Below are 16595 nucleotides of genomic sequence, written 5' to 3'. Positions count from 1 at the left end.
TGCACTAACTTGTGGACAGTCTAACAGATTTGAACCAATTTAGGTACAGTCTCATTTATTTATTTATCTATTTATTCAATCAATTTTTACACCGCCCTTCCAGAATGGCTCAGGGAGGTTTACAATTAAAACAAAACAATTAAAATCAGTTAACACTTGAAACAGAAATTAAAAAACAGCATAAAACAACAACAATTAACAATTAAAACGTCATAAAACAACATTAAACAATTAAACAATCAGAACAATTTAAAAACCCTGAAAAACCAGGTTACAAGGTTAAAACCATTTACAGCTATTTAAAAACCCTAGAAGGCCAGTTGTAGTGATTGACACAAGGAAACCTAGTTTATGATGATGTCATCCACCCTGATTCAAAATGGAGGATGTGTGAATGTTTGAGACGCAAGTGGGCTAACTTGTGGACTTGCTAACCGACTTGAACCAAATGAGGTTCAAATCGGTTAGCAAATCGGTTAGCTATAGTGAGTGACACACAGGAACACCTCAGTGGCGTAGTTTGTTATGATGCCATCCACCCCAATTCAAGATGGCAGACGCATAAACCTTTGAGGTGCATTTGGGCTAACTTGTGAACTGCCTAACTGATTTGAACCAAATTTGCTACAGCTGTAGGGCACATTGGAAAACCTCAATGCCATAGTTTGTGAGGATGCCATTTACCCCAATCCAAGATGGCAGACATGTAAACTTTTGAGGCACAAGTGCACTAACACGTGGACTGTCTAAGCATGGGTTTGGACCAAATTAGGTACAGTTGTAGTGAGTGAGACACAAGGACACCTCAATGATGTTGTTTGTAATGACGTCATCCACCACAATCCAAGACGGCAGATGTGTGAACATTTGAGATGCAAGAGATCTACAGTAACTTGTGGTCCTCAATTTGAACCAAATTGAGCCCAATTATAGAGATAGTGAAAGGAAAGTAGGCAGATTAGTTCTTACAAGAACAACTTGTTTTAAAATAGTGAATAGCAATAATGTGTCCTCCCATGTTAAATATAGGTAAATAACAAAATACTGCAATCTAATTAGATTTAAAGGCAAGCTTTAATGCATTTAAAGTATGTAGAGAAGGATTTGTCTTATACCTATTTCTAGATTTTTATCCAGTTTTTGCATCTTGGTTATAATATTGAAAAATGCAATAAAAGTATTAACTGCACATTTTAATTGTTGATATTAAGACGGCCTTGTGGTGGGGATGCCCAGATCATTCATCTGATGTCTTCACCTCTCTCTGCTTCTTGTATTGCATCCTGAACACAGCAACATTAAATAGTCACAAGAGGCTCAAATACAAATACAGCTTTTTATTTCACAAAACATTTGGGTTCCTGATCTTTTAATTGGAGATTAATTAATTTAACTTTGATCTTTTAATTGGAGGCAGGGTTGTGGGAAGGGAAAAATATGGCTTTGGCCAAATTCATTATTTTTATAAAACATGTTTAGGGGCCATACTAAATTAATCAGCAATTGCAGACTATGACATCTTCACTGGTTGCACTATTCACTCAAGCCATATATTAAATTGTATATGTAATGTGACCATGATCCTCAAACAACATTGTAAAACTTTCAATAGCCTCACAATAGTTCTCCAGAACAGCTGATCTGAACATTTATCTTTAAAGTTAAATATTTCTGATATCTGATGTCTGTGGGGGAAACTTAAGCTGAAAAAAGTGTTAAAACTGCATGTAAAACTCAAATATCAGCTGGGGAACAGATTACATGAGCGATTCCATGTAAGATTCATAGAAGCTTGCTTTTCCAGCTAATTTTTTTAACTCGTTTTAAAATTGTTTTAAATGTTGATTGTAATCCTTTGTAAACCACAAAGAGATACTTTGAGTGGATAATATAGAAATAGACTACACAAACAAAATGAAAAAATGTTCTCTGTTCCTCAGAATAGACTGACATTCATGTTCATTTGTAGTCCCTTGCAAGTTGCAGCATTATTAAAATCAACAGGCCTTACTGCCACTTTCACTGTCTACCCACTCAGCCAGTGGTCAACATTAGGCATGTGCCAGAAACGTTTCGGAGGCCATTGTAAAGGCCTTTGAAACGTTTCCACGCTGGGGCGGTATTTGGTGTTTCGGCACCGGCGGGGGTAGTACTTTAAGGGTGGGGTAGGGTGTACTCACCCCCACTCCGCGTTTCCCCCGCCAGCGCTCTGTAAATTTCAAGCCCCTCGGGGCGGCAGCGTTCCTCCCTGCCGCCCCGTTCCCCACGTCGGCCGGAAGTGGCCGGAACTTGCGAGCGCACATCGTGCATGCAGGCGCACGGCAGACGGGCGCACGCATGACGGGCGCATGCGTGCTCGCAACTTCCGGCCACTTCCGGCCGACGGGGGGAACGGGGCAGCAGGGAGGAACGCTGCCGCCCCGAGGGGCTTTAAATTTACAGAGCGCCGGCGGGGAAAACGTGGCAGGGGGTGAGTACACCCTCCCCCGCCCTTAAAGTACTACTCCTGCCGGTGCCGAAGACCATTCGTGCACATCCCTAGCCAACATCCAGACTAACTGCGCTGGCAGGAGAGCATTGCACAAGGTGAGAGAGGCAGTTTATAGCAATTCTCCCTTCACCCTGCAGACACCTGTGATTCTCGAAAATATGTCCCTAAGGATTCGTCAGAGGCCTATTTTCTGGAGACAGAGGAGTCTGTAGGGGTGAGGGAGGAGATTGCTAACAACTACCTATTTACCTGTATAGAAGATGACCCTGAATTTAAGACAACCTCCTTTAAAAATATGGATTAAATACAGGCTATAACAATTTACCCAAAAGGAAGAGGACCATAAATTTAAGACAACCACACCGGCAATGCTTAACATCAAAGAACTTGGGGGAAAACTAGTCTTGGGTTCAGGTAAATACAGTATCCTTTTCAGTACATCTATTTCAAACAGGAGAAAAACTCTCTGTTGACTCAGTAAACCCCAAGTTTTTTATTACTTTGAATTCATGTGTGTGGGTTTTTTTTAAGTTGAGAGTTGAGGATATTTGAGATTGAACTAAAATAATGACTGTGAGCCCTTGCTTGACTTGTACACAAACAGCTTCTCCACCTTTATCTTCCTCTCAAAGAAGTTTCCAAAGCTGTGCAGCAAGCATGCAGTTTAGGAAAAACAGCCTTGTGCATGGAGATCTTCTTTCATATAGGTCATGTGGTGTGGGACCACAAACCATAAGAATATTATACATAAATCAGAAAAGAATATAAATCACCAAACTGTTTGCTAGGGATATTATGATATTAAGATACCTCATAGTAACAAATTTATGGGATATTGCGAAAAGTGCAAGAAGGTTGCAATAAACATATAAAACCAATTAATTTAAAAAATCATTAGAATCACCAAGTAGACAAGTAGTAGATCCAATGCACAGTATTTACTGATGCTTTTGGATAAGCAAGTGAAACTGTGGACAATACCTATTTAGATTCTATGCTAGGTGATGAACTTTTAACCTGTGCAAAAAATGTTCACGGATATACATCAACAAGATTATAAACTTCTCAGAAGTCTCATGACTGATCCAGCTACGCATTTGTAAACCGTGTTAACAAATTTTGTTTTAATCTCTCTTGTTAGAAATGTACTAACACACATCTTTGTAACGTTTCAAACTAATGCTTCCTTCACCTATGTTATATTTACAAGAAACTCTCAGAAAAGATATTTTAATTCCACAGAGAATCAAACTGCAACAAACTGTCATGGCCAACCCTTATGGGATAGCCATGCAGCAACGGGATGAAAATCAGGACTACATAACACTAATGCTCTGAGTAGATCAGTCACTCTCCTAAGGAACAGGTCTGACCAAGGAGGTCTATGTCAGATATAGGGATGGGATCACTTTCCTAAGCACTACAGCCACTGAAAACCACCATTCTTGTTTCAAATTATTTACAATATAATTAAATTTAAAAGATATGGAACAATTCAGCAATGGGCAAAAACCCAACAACACCAAGCACAAAAATGTGGTTGAAGCAAACCAATCAATTAGCCATTCTTAAGGTGTGTGTAAATTGAGTTGTTGCCATGTTGAATAAGAATGAGGTCACCATTTTGTTTTTCAAATGACATCATTGACTAAACGCTCTTTACTTTGTAATATGACTACATTTTAAAAATGCCAACAGATTACTGAGCAAACATTAAAGGTAAAGTGTGCCGTCAAGTCTATTTCAACTCCTGGAGCCCACAGAGGCCTGTTATTTTCTTTGGTAGAATATAGGAGGAGTTTACCATTGCCTCTTCCCATGCAGTATGAGATGATGCCTTTCAGCATCTTCCTATATCACTGCTGCCTGATATAGTACCAGCGGAGATTCAAACTGACAACCTTCTGATTGTTAGTCAAGCATTAAGTTGCTGCGCCACTTAAGGTGTTATGAGCAAACTTTAGAGACCTGATAAAAATCAATGTAGCTAAATGTATCTTTTTATATGATTGTATATTCAGGACCAACATATAAACACAAATTTCCCCATCAAAAGAAACACATCAACATCCACTTCAGCAGTTTGATAAATATACATTAAAATGATCCAATGTTGTGCTATTCAATTAGTTCTGTTCATTAATAAAAGATATATTGGAACATACCTAAGTAATAAGAGACATCCAAGTAATCAGAAAGGGAATTAGAAACATGCAAAGAATACATATTAACAATATAGTAATTCAATATAAATTCACATGTGTACTTAAAAGACTTTCAAAATGTGTTGCTCAGCAATATATATATGAATATTAATGCACACAAAAAAGTGGGAATTTCAGGTGAATTCTAGTAGAATACTATACACCACACACACACACACACACACACACAAAAATCAGATTCAGACATGATGGGTGGCATCCAGATGTTTGGGGTAATTATATACTAATGACAGAAGATCCTTCTGTGATCTGTGAAGCACACTTGCACAACTCTCTGTGGAAGAAGCTTCCACTGTGCAGCTGCACCAAACGTCTAGATGCCATCAAGGAGCGTACCATCTATTAGGCAAGGGGAGATAGTTGTCTCCCAGCCCCCCGCTCCCCGGACTCTGGAACTGCTGCTACCTACGATCCTCTGACTTGAGTTGACTGAGGCTCCCCTCTGTTAGTTTCAGAGACCACAGCGGGCAGCCGCGAGAGACACAGAGAGACCAGCAACTGAGCCCCAAACAGATAAAATCATTGATCTGTTATTCTCTCCTCTCCTCTCCTGTTTTCTGTTATGCTGTGCTGGCTGAGGTCTTGGAATTTTTACCAAAAAAACCCTGACTTGAGGGGGGTTGGGCTGAGAGAGATTAGGAGCCCAGCAGTGAATTTCATGGCTGAATGGGGATTTGAATTTGGGTCTTCCTGGTCATAGTCCAACACTCCCACTCTCTCTCTCTCCTTTCCTCGTCTCTCTTTTGCCTCCTTTGCTCCCTCTTGCTTCATTTATTGTGTGATAGCCATTAATTTTTCATCCTGTCTTGTATAGTTTCATATTTTTGGTGCTGCAAAAGTTGCCAAATACTGTTGCTTGCACTGTGCTCCTGTTACCAAAGCCTTTAGGTTACCAGACACCAGCATGATCCTACATCCTTGCTTTTATTCCCAGTTCGTGTTCATTACCTCCATGCATGCATAGCCTCTCACCAGTGATCTCTTTAAATTCCCTTTACTATCTCTTATAAATTTCCTTTTATCTATCCAGTGGCGTAACTAGGGAAAACAGCGCCCAGGGCAAGCACTGAAATTGCGCCCCCCCCCCCGCCGCCACGACCACCACCACCACCCCAACATACATCTGACTGACACACGTTTCAGAAAACTTTTATTTAAAAAAATTTTAAAATTACAAAAATTACCAATATCATACATGTGGTCAAACTCCTATCTACCACTTCAGATTTATTTTTTAAAACTATCCAAATTGTGGGGCTATCATTAATTTGTTTGGATAGCTCAGGTTAAAATGCTGGAAAACGACAAATTTCAGTATGCTGGGGCTCATGAAATCCCCAAATATTATGCGGAGTTGTACTTGGAAAAACTAAAAGAAGTGCCTGTCTAATTCTCTGCTATGCATTGTAGCATCACGATTACATAAGTTTTAAAAATAAATGGAGAATTTGACTTTTCCCAGATACTCTGAAAATAATTAAATGATATGCAGAGTAAACTGTGTCACTGCTTGGAATATATTCTAGTATTTCAGAAAGACAGTAAAAATGAGAGAAAGAGCAAGAAACTCCCAGTGGGCCTTAATACTAAGGATTTCACATTGATTCAAAGACAAACTGACCATTAATAGCCATATTATTAAGACATCACATTTAACTCACTTATCACAAGAAGCAAAGTAAGAGCAAATGGATACAATCTTAGCTCATAAACTTCAGCTCAGTATTCACAAGCCCTTATTCTCTGTACATAGTGCCAATCTGAATATGTGTACAGTGACATATTATATTAATTAAAAAAAAAATTACCTGTAGCCCCTTCGGGGGACATCTTAAAGGCTGTGGGGGGTCTGCAAAGTTCCCCCCCCTCCCACTGGCCTCTAGGGCCTCACAGGCACCATTTGAGCATGTGCGGTGGTCATTAAATTTTTTTTTTTTAAAAAATGGCCACTGAAAACAAAATGGCCACTGTGCATGCTCAAATGGCCTCTGCGAGGCGTGGCATACCCTAGGGCCTCACAGAGGCCATTTGAGCATGCCCAGTGGCCATTTTGTTTTTGGTGGCCATTTTTTTTAATTATTTAATTTTAAGAAATTGTGCCCCCCCTTCAAGTGGCGCCCGGGGCACGTGCCCCCCCTGCCCCCCTATAGATACGCCCCTGTGTCTATCTGTGTCTCTTATAAATTTCCTTTAACCTATCTGTGTATTAAATCAAATATCCTCTTGGAAATTTAATTATGCATGAATGTGGTACATTTGTTTGTTACTAGCGTGCCCAGTGTGTCAAGGTAATGTTGATGCTCTACCATTATACATGCAATAATAATTTTAAAATAAATATATATAATGACTAAAATCACTACATTCCTATAGAGTAAAGTGTGAACAGTATTCTTCATTTCAGATGTAGTGCTGTGAAAGTATCTAATATTTAAGTCCAATGTTATTTTTACACTATTCTGCAAATGTATGACTATTTTAAGAAACATTTATTAAGGAAATTGGTTCAGTCATTGCAGCCCACATACACTTCTTTGGCTTTTCATTTTATGATGTTTGAACTGATTGCTGAATGTACATTTCTGACTTTTTAATAGGGGTTTATTAGAGGCACATTTATATTGAGACAAATAGGCCAAGTGTGTGTGTTGCATCTATAGTGGCATATAATAATGCACATGTGTGCACACTGCTTTGATATTGCCTCCCAGAACAAAACCCATTCCATTCATGGCTGAAAAAAATTAGAGGGAATACTGGATGGGGATGAACGTGTTGGCTGTGGCTGATTTTTGGAGAAGAAACAGCAAGGAGGTGAGGGAGGGGAAATCAGAGGAGTTAAACTAAAGATGATATGATGTGAAATGTTTCAGTTCAAAAGGATGTGGATATTTTATATGCCCCTTTTGATATTAATAACTGAATTTTGTTTGTATATTTTAAATGTGATGCATTGTTCATATTATTGTTCATTTTAAATGAACAATATTGGGGGTTTTTAAATCCCACCATGCTACAACCCTGACAAAAATGGTTAACCTTGGAACAGAAGCTTCCTTTGGAACCCACAGAATGGGAGGAGAGCTGGTCTAGTGGTAGCAGCCATGAAGTGCCCCCTTGTATTTCACAAAGCTGAGACTGTTGTATTATTTGGTTCTGTTGTTTTGCTGTTGTATTGCTGTTGTTTATACCATGTAACTGTAGTCTCCTGTCCTCTGTTAATCTGCTACACTATATTACATGTGCCCTTAATGTTCTTCTGCAGCAGAGACATGGGGCCAAGAGAAGGAGAGGAAGGCAGTGAGGGGCCCATTTTAAAATCTTGTCTCCGGGCCCACCCCAACCTTGGTACGCCCCTGGCCATCCAGCTATGTGCACATCCAAAGCCGCTCTCAGGAAGTAAAGCAGTCTTTTTATTTTATTTATTTATTTATTTAACATTTTATATCCCGCTTTTCCTCCAAGGAGCCCAGAGCGGTGTACTACATACTTAAGTTCACCTTTTTTTTCTAATTATGAAACGTAAATATTTAGAGAGAACATTACAAGTTTCCTATAAATGCTTTTATTTTACTGTGTTTGCAACTCAATAGCTTTCTCCGATAATCAGCAATAAATAGTATTTCATATGATTACCCTGTTTTCTCTTTTTGTCTTGGCATTTGTCTTTTATTCCCTTTATCCTCTTTGAAGTGCATTACTTGGAATCATGTTTGCATTCTGCTATGCTATACACACTATGGAACATTTGGCTGATTCAGTTTATTGCTTTGGTTTTAAGTAATATTCAGCATAGTTGAGCTTGTTAAGCTTGTTAAGACAATAAGCTTGTTAAGACAATGCAACCCATTCCACACACAAAAAACCATGAGATATTTGATTAAGATCCATTCATTCCTAGTCATCTCTCTGGCCTGGACCTGCCCTCCAATATTATCAACATAATATTGGAGGCCAACAGCTGAGCATCAAATTCAAGCAAACACAAGCCTACAGTTAAAGGGATTCAGTGCTCCCAAATTATACGTGACCAACTGTTTCCCAGACAAACAGTTCCTGAGAAACTAGCATGCCACATCACTTGCACTGAGCTACAGTTACAATGTCAAACACAGAATGCCATAAATCAAGACTCTTGAAGCTCTTTAGTTATGCATGTGTTTGACAATATGACCTCCATGGGTCAGTAGGAGAATGTCACGTTGTGAACAAACTAATTAGAATAGGAGTAAGGAAGATGGGGAAGCAGCAACCAAATAGGCTAAACGACTTGCATTGATAAGGATCACTGAGTAGGGCAATACTCAAGATATTAAACAATGGCAGTTGGGAGCACATAAAATAATGGAAAACAAGAGAAAATGCAATTTAAAAAATAATGTTGTGAACATTAGCCTCAGGATTATTTTGCCTATTTAAGTAGGCCTGTACATTGTAAAGCCTAAAAACATATTGGTGTAAAAATGGAGCACTGTATATGGACAAACACTTCAGGAACACTTGTGGTAATTACTGATTATATTTTAGAGAAACAAGATGCAGATGAAGAGACACGAAGTTGCCACCACAAAGCCATTTGCAAAGCCACCGCAAAAGGATGACCCACTGCATTTATAGCTATGCCAGTAATGATCCTCCAAACCGAAACAAAAAACAGAGCATCTACACCTCTAAACATGCCTTCTTCTCCTCCATATGTTGTAAAATGTTGGAGAGAGAAACAAAGACATGGTTGTTTAACCGATTGTCACCGCTGAATCTAGCATAGTCATTTATTAGTTAATGACAGACCTCACTTGCTAGTTGACTTGGCAAAGTCATTTTGTGTTTTTTGAAAAGTTATATAGCTTTCCACCACAATATTCCCGTGTAAAAAGTAGTGCAGTTAATTTAAGTGGCAGGGTCATTTATGCAAATTTTTATATCTGTACGTATCTGGGAAGTGTGACTTTATTTGTAATCAACAAATCCACAAAACCCCTCTTCAAGAAATATATAAAATTTAGGAACAACATAGGAAACTGCCATATACTGAGTCAGACCATTGGTCTATCTGGCTCAGTATTGTCTTCACACACTGGCAGTGGCTTCTCCAAGGTTGCAGGCAGGAATCTCAATCGGCCTTATCTTGGAGAAGCCAGGGAGGGAACTTGAAACCTTCTGCTCTTCCCAGAGCGGCTTCATCCCCTGAGGGGAATATCTTGAAGTGCTCACACAGCAAGTCTCCCATTCATATTCAACCAGGGCAGACCCTGCTTAGCTATGGGGACAAGTCATGCTTGCTATTAATTAATGTGCTTGCAAAAAGAAAGTAAAAGGTAAATTTGTAATGTCAACTTCAAATATAATTAGTTTTTTGAGTAATTACTATATAATTTGAATCTGAGAAAGATCGTCTGTTTCTCTTGGGCATGGAGTCATTTTTTGAATTGTTCATCTGATTATTGAGTGTTAAAAATCGATGCTATTCAGAGTTTAAAATACCCCCCAAAAGCCTTTCTCCCAGCATAGTTTGGTGTAAAAGCTAGTTCATTCAGCTAATTTCAGTAGCAGGATTGGGTATGCAAAATTTAGTATCTGTAAGTAATTGGGAAGTATGACTTTTTGTCACACAAACATGCCCACAAACTCTTCGAAATATATAACAGATTTTTATATGCTGTTTTTAAAAAAATGATTTGCAAGCCAGTTTTAAAGGATAAACAAATTATAGTGTATAACTAAAAACCATGACACAAGAGTTTTAACAGTTGAGAGTTTTAAAACCAATGACACAAAATAAACTAGAATTAAAATCTGTCAGCAGCAATTTATTAAACAGCCTCAAAGGCTGAACAAAGGCCAATTCATTTTTTTGCAAGTTTCTGAAAATCAGTCTGTGACAGGGCCAAGTGCACCTAATGGAGGCACTCCATATTGTTGGGGCAACCACTGCTTCTAGTAGAAATGCAATCTTGCATTTATTAAGAATTCCTGGAGGAGTAAGTCATGGTCTTTGGGGTCTTAAAGCTAAAGTGTGCCATCAAGTCAATTTCGACACATGGCACCCACAGAGCCTTGTGGTTTTCTTTGGTAGAATACTGGAGCGGTTTGCCATTGCCTCCTCCCGTGCAGTCTGAGATGATGCCTTTCAGCATCTTCCTATATTGCTGCTGCTCGATATAGCACCAGCGAGGATTCGAACCGGCAGCCTTCTGCTTTTTAGTCTAGCATTCCCCAATGTGCCACTTAAGGTGGCTTAGCACTATTCAATTCAGTACATCCATAATCTGCAAGCCAAACAGTACCTGTGCAGTACTTTTGTTATGCTGGCATGGTGAATCTGGCATGAATATGAGGAACGAAGCATAATTTAGAATATAGGCACAGCCTCTAACCTCCTGACAAAAAAAAGCCGACATGACACATCATACCTGTTCATCCACAACAATTGGTTCTTGTACTTTCTGCAAATGGGAGGTTTTCCAAGCAGATATGCCCTGAGGTGGGAAGATTGATCAAAGACCACTCCCATAATGTGTAAACAGTAACGCTGAGAGCGGCTTCAGGCAATCATCTACAGCAGAAATAAAGAAAATGTGACTCCCTTCTTATGTGACATTGCCACTTCCAGGTCTATAGTGAAGGGGGTTAAGAATGTGTATATCACCTACATGAATATGTGTATATAGCCTTTGAAAAGAACAATGTCTCATCCCTCATCCCTTTACTTCACACATGGCTTGAAAGTGGTGACAGAGTAAGAGAGTATAATTTGCACTTCCTTTGTCAACTGTTTAGATGGCCATTGAAGGCCACTCGAAGAGACAAACTGACAAGAAGGAGAACAATAAGAGGGACAAAGAGGATAATGCTTTCTTACTACTCATTTCCAAAGTAACTGGCAAATGGAAAGACAAAATTTGAGTGCCACAATATTTGACTGAGATAAACAGATTTTAATGTTTCAGTTTAGCATTTGATGTTTTAAAGATTCAGATTTAGCCACTTTTGCAATACTGTAAAAACTGGTGCCACAACTATGAAATGAGAAGGGTAGAGAGCAGTGTTGCCTCTAACAGTGATTTCCAGGTGCTGTAGACTACAACTCCCATAATCCCTAAGCAAAAGCCATTGCAGGTGGGGATTCTGGGAGTTGTAGTCAACAGCATCTGGATCCCTGTTAGAGGGAACACTGGTAGAGAGCCAGTTGTGTGGTAGCAAGCATGAACTGTCCTGTCCAAGGCAGGATTTGCCTTGGTTTACATTTGAAAGAGCAATAACATGTGAACACTGTCTGCTGTAAAATATTTCCCTTAGGGCAGGGATCCTCAACGTTGGGCCCCCAGATTTTCTTGGACTTCAACTCCCATAATCCCCAGCCAAAGGCCACTGGGCCTGGGGATTATGGGAGTTGAAATCCAAGAACATCTGGGGGCCCAACATTGAGGATCCCTGCCTTAGGGGATGGGGCCATAGTTCAGCAGTAGATCATCTGCTTACATGCAAAAGTCTCAGGGTCAGTTCCTGGCATCTCCAGGTAGGCCTGAGAAAGACTCGTGCCTTAATTCTTACAGAGCCACAGCCAGTCAGTGTAGATAATACTGTGCCAATGGTTGAATTCAGTATAAGACAGCTTCCTATGTTTCTAATGACTGAGTTTATGCTAATTATTCATCACTGATTAATAAATGGCCTACTGTGATATTTACCAGAGAAATACAGCTACATTTTCTTTGAAGCTGGAAGCATTTTTCAACGGATTTTTTCTGGGAGTGGGGGTGGAGAGTACAGTTTTAACAAAATGATTTAAACAACGGAATTATCTGGGAAGAATGAAGATGAACGCAGGCTGGAAATTATTACTGATCAAAGGTATGCTCAATGTAATAGAGAGCTATCCCACGGAGGGGAAAACAGAAATAATATTAAGAGACATTTGTTAAAGGCCATTTGTTTGTCTACTTCATCTGGTGTTTAGTTACAACAGCAACAATAATAATTGGCATTTAAAAGACAGGAGGGGAGAGAGTCAAGTTTCTTTCTTCATCCATTCTTATTTTCATCTCCTCTTCACCACCTCCCAACAACATAATGTGCGCTATTTTTAGAGGATGTGAATGGTAATGAGCCAAGCAGGTGCTGGCTTTCAAAATAAAGCAACTCCAATACATGAAAACTATGCATGTGTAGAAGCCCTGGGCCCAAATAAGATGCACAAATATACACACACAGAAAGCTCGACTGCTAGACAGCATCACCATTCACCATTTTGGCAAGCAAATGAGTGGGACCTGGAAACAATCAAACCTGGCAAAGAAGATCACAAACTAAAAGTATCAAAATTAGTTAACAAAAGGAGAGGGATTTAGTCTTTAATCTCTAGCCCACAATGGCAGTGATGCAAAGCTGCTAATGTCTGAGGCATCATCACTAGCCCCATGTGCCATATTACTAGCAGTCAGCTCATGGGACAAATCACTGCTAATTACTGCCACCACTCTAGAGGACTAGTGTGAACTGTACATCTTTCAAGAGCTTGCCACTTCTTAATGTTCAGTTGTAACACGCAAACTTCACTGAGCCAAACACATATATCTTTTCTAATGCTGTTGGCCTATAGCAACAAGTTAAAAGAGAAAATCCTGGCGAATATAAGAACCACCTTGCTGGACCAGGCCCAAAGCTTATCCAGTCCAGCATCCGGTTTCCCAAAATGGCCTACCGCATGTCTTAAAGTGTCCATTTGATTGTTTTAACAAGTTGTTCTAGTAAGAACTAATCTGCCTACTTTTGTTTCACTATCCCTACAACTGGACTAAATTTGGTCCAAATCGGATAAGCAGTTCAAAAATCAGTCCACTTGCACCTCCAATGTTCTGGTGTCCACCATCTTGAATTGGGATGGATAACATCATCACAATCCCTGCTGTTCAGGTGTCCCTGTGTGTCACTCACTACACTCTAGAAAATTTGGTTCAAATCGGTTAGGCGTTCCACAGTTTATCCCTCTTGTGCCTCAAACGTTCTCATGTCTACCATCTTGAATTGGGGTGGATGACATCATCACAAACTACACCACTGAGGTGTCCTTATGTGTCCCTACAATTGTTCCAAATTTGGTTCAAAACAGTTAGGTAGTTCACAATTTAGCCCATTTTGCATCTTAAACATTCTCACATCTGCCATCTTGGAGTGGATGACATCATCACAAACTTTGTGGGGAAAACAATCCCTTCTGGCATGGTTCTATCTACCAAGGGACAGCTTCACATACATTCTTGTAAATGATGTTATGGGTGTTCTTCACAGAAAATTAACATCCTGATTAATGGCAACACTTAGATCAACTAAAGAAAATCATGGAGACATTTGAAGATGTGCAGTAGTAGTAACAATTTTACTTTGCATGAATATTCTTGAATTTGTAGTTCATGTTATGGTTTGACACAAAGTGCCTTGTCATTGGCCATTTCTGCCATAGAAATATGATCAGAAATGGGATTCTGAAAAGCAGTTCTCGTTGCCCACCTGCCTCTTCAGACTGGCACACAGTAGTTATACACTGCATGTGTCTGCTGTGGTCATTTTTTAAATTCAGCCTTTAAGTATAGCAACGTAACACGTCTGACATTTTTGTTTTCTGAGTACATTTAGAATTATAATCCAAACATATGCCAGAATGACGGCATATGACCTGGTTTTCGGTTTCTGGGGAGTGCCCAGAAACTCCACAGCCTCTACATGTGCTGTGAAGCATGGCTGGCCAGGAGCTCTGAGTGTTGCTGAAGGCGCAAAGGCGAGCCAAACAGCAAGGTAAATGAGGTGTGGATGGAGAAGGGGCGAGAGGTCCAGCCTGCAAAGTTCACACGGCCTTAGGCCTGCCCTTGGAGCAGCTGATAGGCAGGCAGACCGGCAGCGCAGGCAGAGTAGGAGCTTGGCATTCGGCAGCTGCTTGCCAGGATTAGGGAAAGAAAGAAGTGCCTGAGCAAGCCAGAGGGTGGGGTGTGGAATGGAGGGTGGGGGTAGTGCAGGGGTGAGCAACTGCTGGTGAGTGAGCTGGGCACAATGCGGGGGTGAGCCAGCGAGGGCAAGTCAATCAGCAGCTGCCAATGAAGAGGAAGCAGTGACATGAAAGGCAATGGCTTTGTCTGTGTGTGTGTGTGGGGGGGGGTTGACCATAAATGAATGGGCTTTCTCTGGTGGGGTAGTTTCCATCCCATGCCAAGTTATTTGGGATGGAAGAGAACATCCTGGTTCTCACTGGAAACTTCAGTTTTATTTTCCCAGATGATGATAGTGTCTCAAAATAACTTGTGTTCCTAAGTTACAGAAGCTGAAACCAGCCCCTCCACAATGTCAGAACTAGAGTTTGGAACACGTAAAGCATTCAGTAGCATCTGACCTCATGGAAGCAGGGATTTTAGCCATCAGAACAAAGCCAAAAGAATCACAACAGCAGCAATCACAACATGGCAGCTTCAGTAAGTGAGGCATCAGCGGATCAACCATCCACAGTACATTTCTGGTCTTTTCCCATTTGCTCTACTGAGATACAGTCCAGAAGTGTGTGTGTGTGTGTGTGTGTGTGTGTGTGTGTGTGTGTGTGTGTGTGTTGGAGGGGGGGAGCTTGGAGCTTGGTTGCAGGTGGAGAGAGCAAGAAGATCTAATGGTGAGATGGGGGGCACTGAACCTCACTCAGTCTGCTGAACTTCACTCAGGCTGCCACTGAAAGAACTGAGATATTGGGCTACATGGCAAGCAGAAATAGTCAAAGGTGGTCTACTACCAGTCTATCACTTGATCAATACAAAGTGCTGAGGTGGGGTCTGGGTCCTCTGGTGAGAAGTTTAGTCCAGAAGAAGGAGACAGTGAGTGAAGCAACTTCCTCCCCTACAATCTGAGAGACACAGGGGCCATCATGAACCCTGAGGGAGGAATCCAAATACTGCCTGAAGTCCTGGAGAGTCACTGGCAGTCAGATTAGACAATGATGCTCTAGATGGACCAACGATCTGACTCAGTAGGCAGCAGCTTCCTATGTCCCAATGGAAACACCTTCACCTAACAGAACTGAAAGTGTATTTTGGTCTCCTAGTCCTGGGCACTTTCCAAATTACATGCTACAACAGTCTCACTACTGTCTGTTAAGTTTGCTTCCATACTGCCTGTGTTTCAAGATCGCAGGTCCTGCTCTGTCAGCCGTTCACATTTCTGATGCCCTCTTTCAGATTTTATCTTTCCGTTTCAGTCCTATAATGTTGCATGTGCGTCGCCTAGAGAGCCAGCGTGGTGTAGTGGTTAGAGTGCTGGACTAGGACCAGGGAGACCCAAGTTCAAATCTCCATTCAGCCATAATACTAGCTGGGTGACTCTGGGCCAGTCACTTCTCTCTCAGCCTAACCTACTTCACAGGGTTGTTGTGAGAATAAACTCAAGTATGTAGTACACTGCTCTGGGCTCCTTGGAGGAAGAGCGGGATATAAATATATAAATGTATAAATAAATAAATAGCTGCATTTTCCCGCAGAAGGGTTGCACACGCTATTTGTATTTTCAAAATGATCCTGTCAACCTGAAGCATTTTACTGCTGGACAGAGTGTAATCTGGAAAGTGCCCTGGCTGGCGTGTTTCATGCCAATCATGAAGTGCTGCAGGGTCTGTGGGCAGTACATCTGGGGCCTTCCTATTTCTGTGCCAAGATGCAGCCGAGATGGTTTGAAGATATCACAAGTAATTTAAGATTCGGTGACAAAACCACATGATAGGAGAAAAACATGCTGGCTAAGATGGTAATCACTAGATATATCTGGATCTTGTTGTTGCAGCAGCTTCAGCACAGGTACATTCCTAGGTCTGACCTAACAGTTGGTGAGTAGTTGCTGGGTTTCTGAGGTGC

At 40.7% G+C, this 16595-nt stretch overlaps 1 protein-coding gene across 3 annotated transcripts in view; it reads right to left on the bottom strand.

Annotated features, from left to right (window-relative positions):
• LOC128344398 (collagen alpha-1(XXIII) chain-like) overlaps window positions 1-16595 on the bottom strand; it is a 360043-nt gene that overhangs the window by 172742 nt on the left and 170706 nt on the right. Inside the window, exon 3 of one of the 3 annotated variants that reach the window (XM_053294442.1) lies at window positions 1056-1283. The exons of the other annotated variants lie outside the window; for them this stretch is intronic. Within the exon in view, the coding sequence (XP_053150417.1) occupies window positions 1255-1283 (29 nt within the window). The 3' untranslated portion in view covers window positions 1056-1254. Of the gene's footprint in view, window positions 1-1055; window positions 1284-16595 lie in introns of those variants that run through there. 3 annotated transcript variants of the gene reach the window in all.

Source organism: Hemicordylus capensis, chromosome 2 (genome assembly GCF_027244095.1).
Source record: "Hemicordylus capensis ecotype Gifberg chromosome 2, rHemCap1.1.pri, whole genome shotgun sequence".
In the NCBI taxonomy this organism is placed as follows: domain Eukaryota; kingdom Metazoa; phylum Chordata; class Lepidosauria; order Squamata; family Cordylidae; genus Hemicordylus; species Hemicordylus capensis.
Note: the sequence above shows the minus strand (reverse complement) of the source record. Positions and strands in the feature narration are given on the sequence as shown.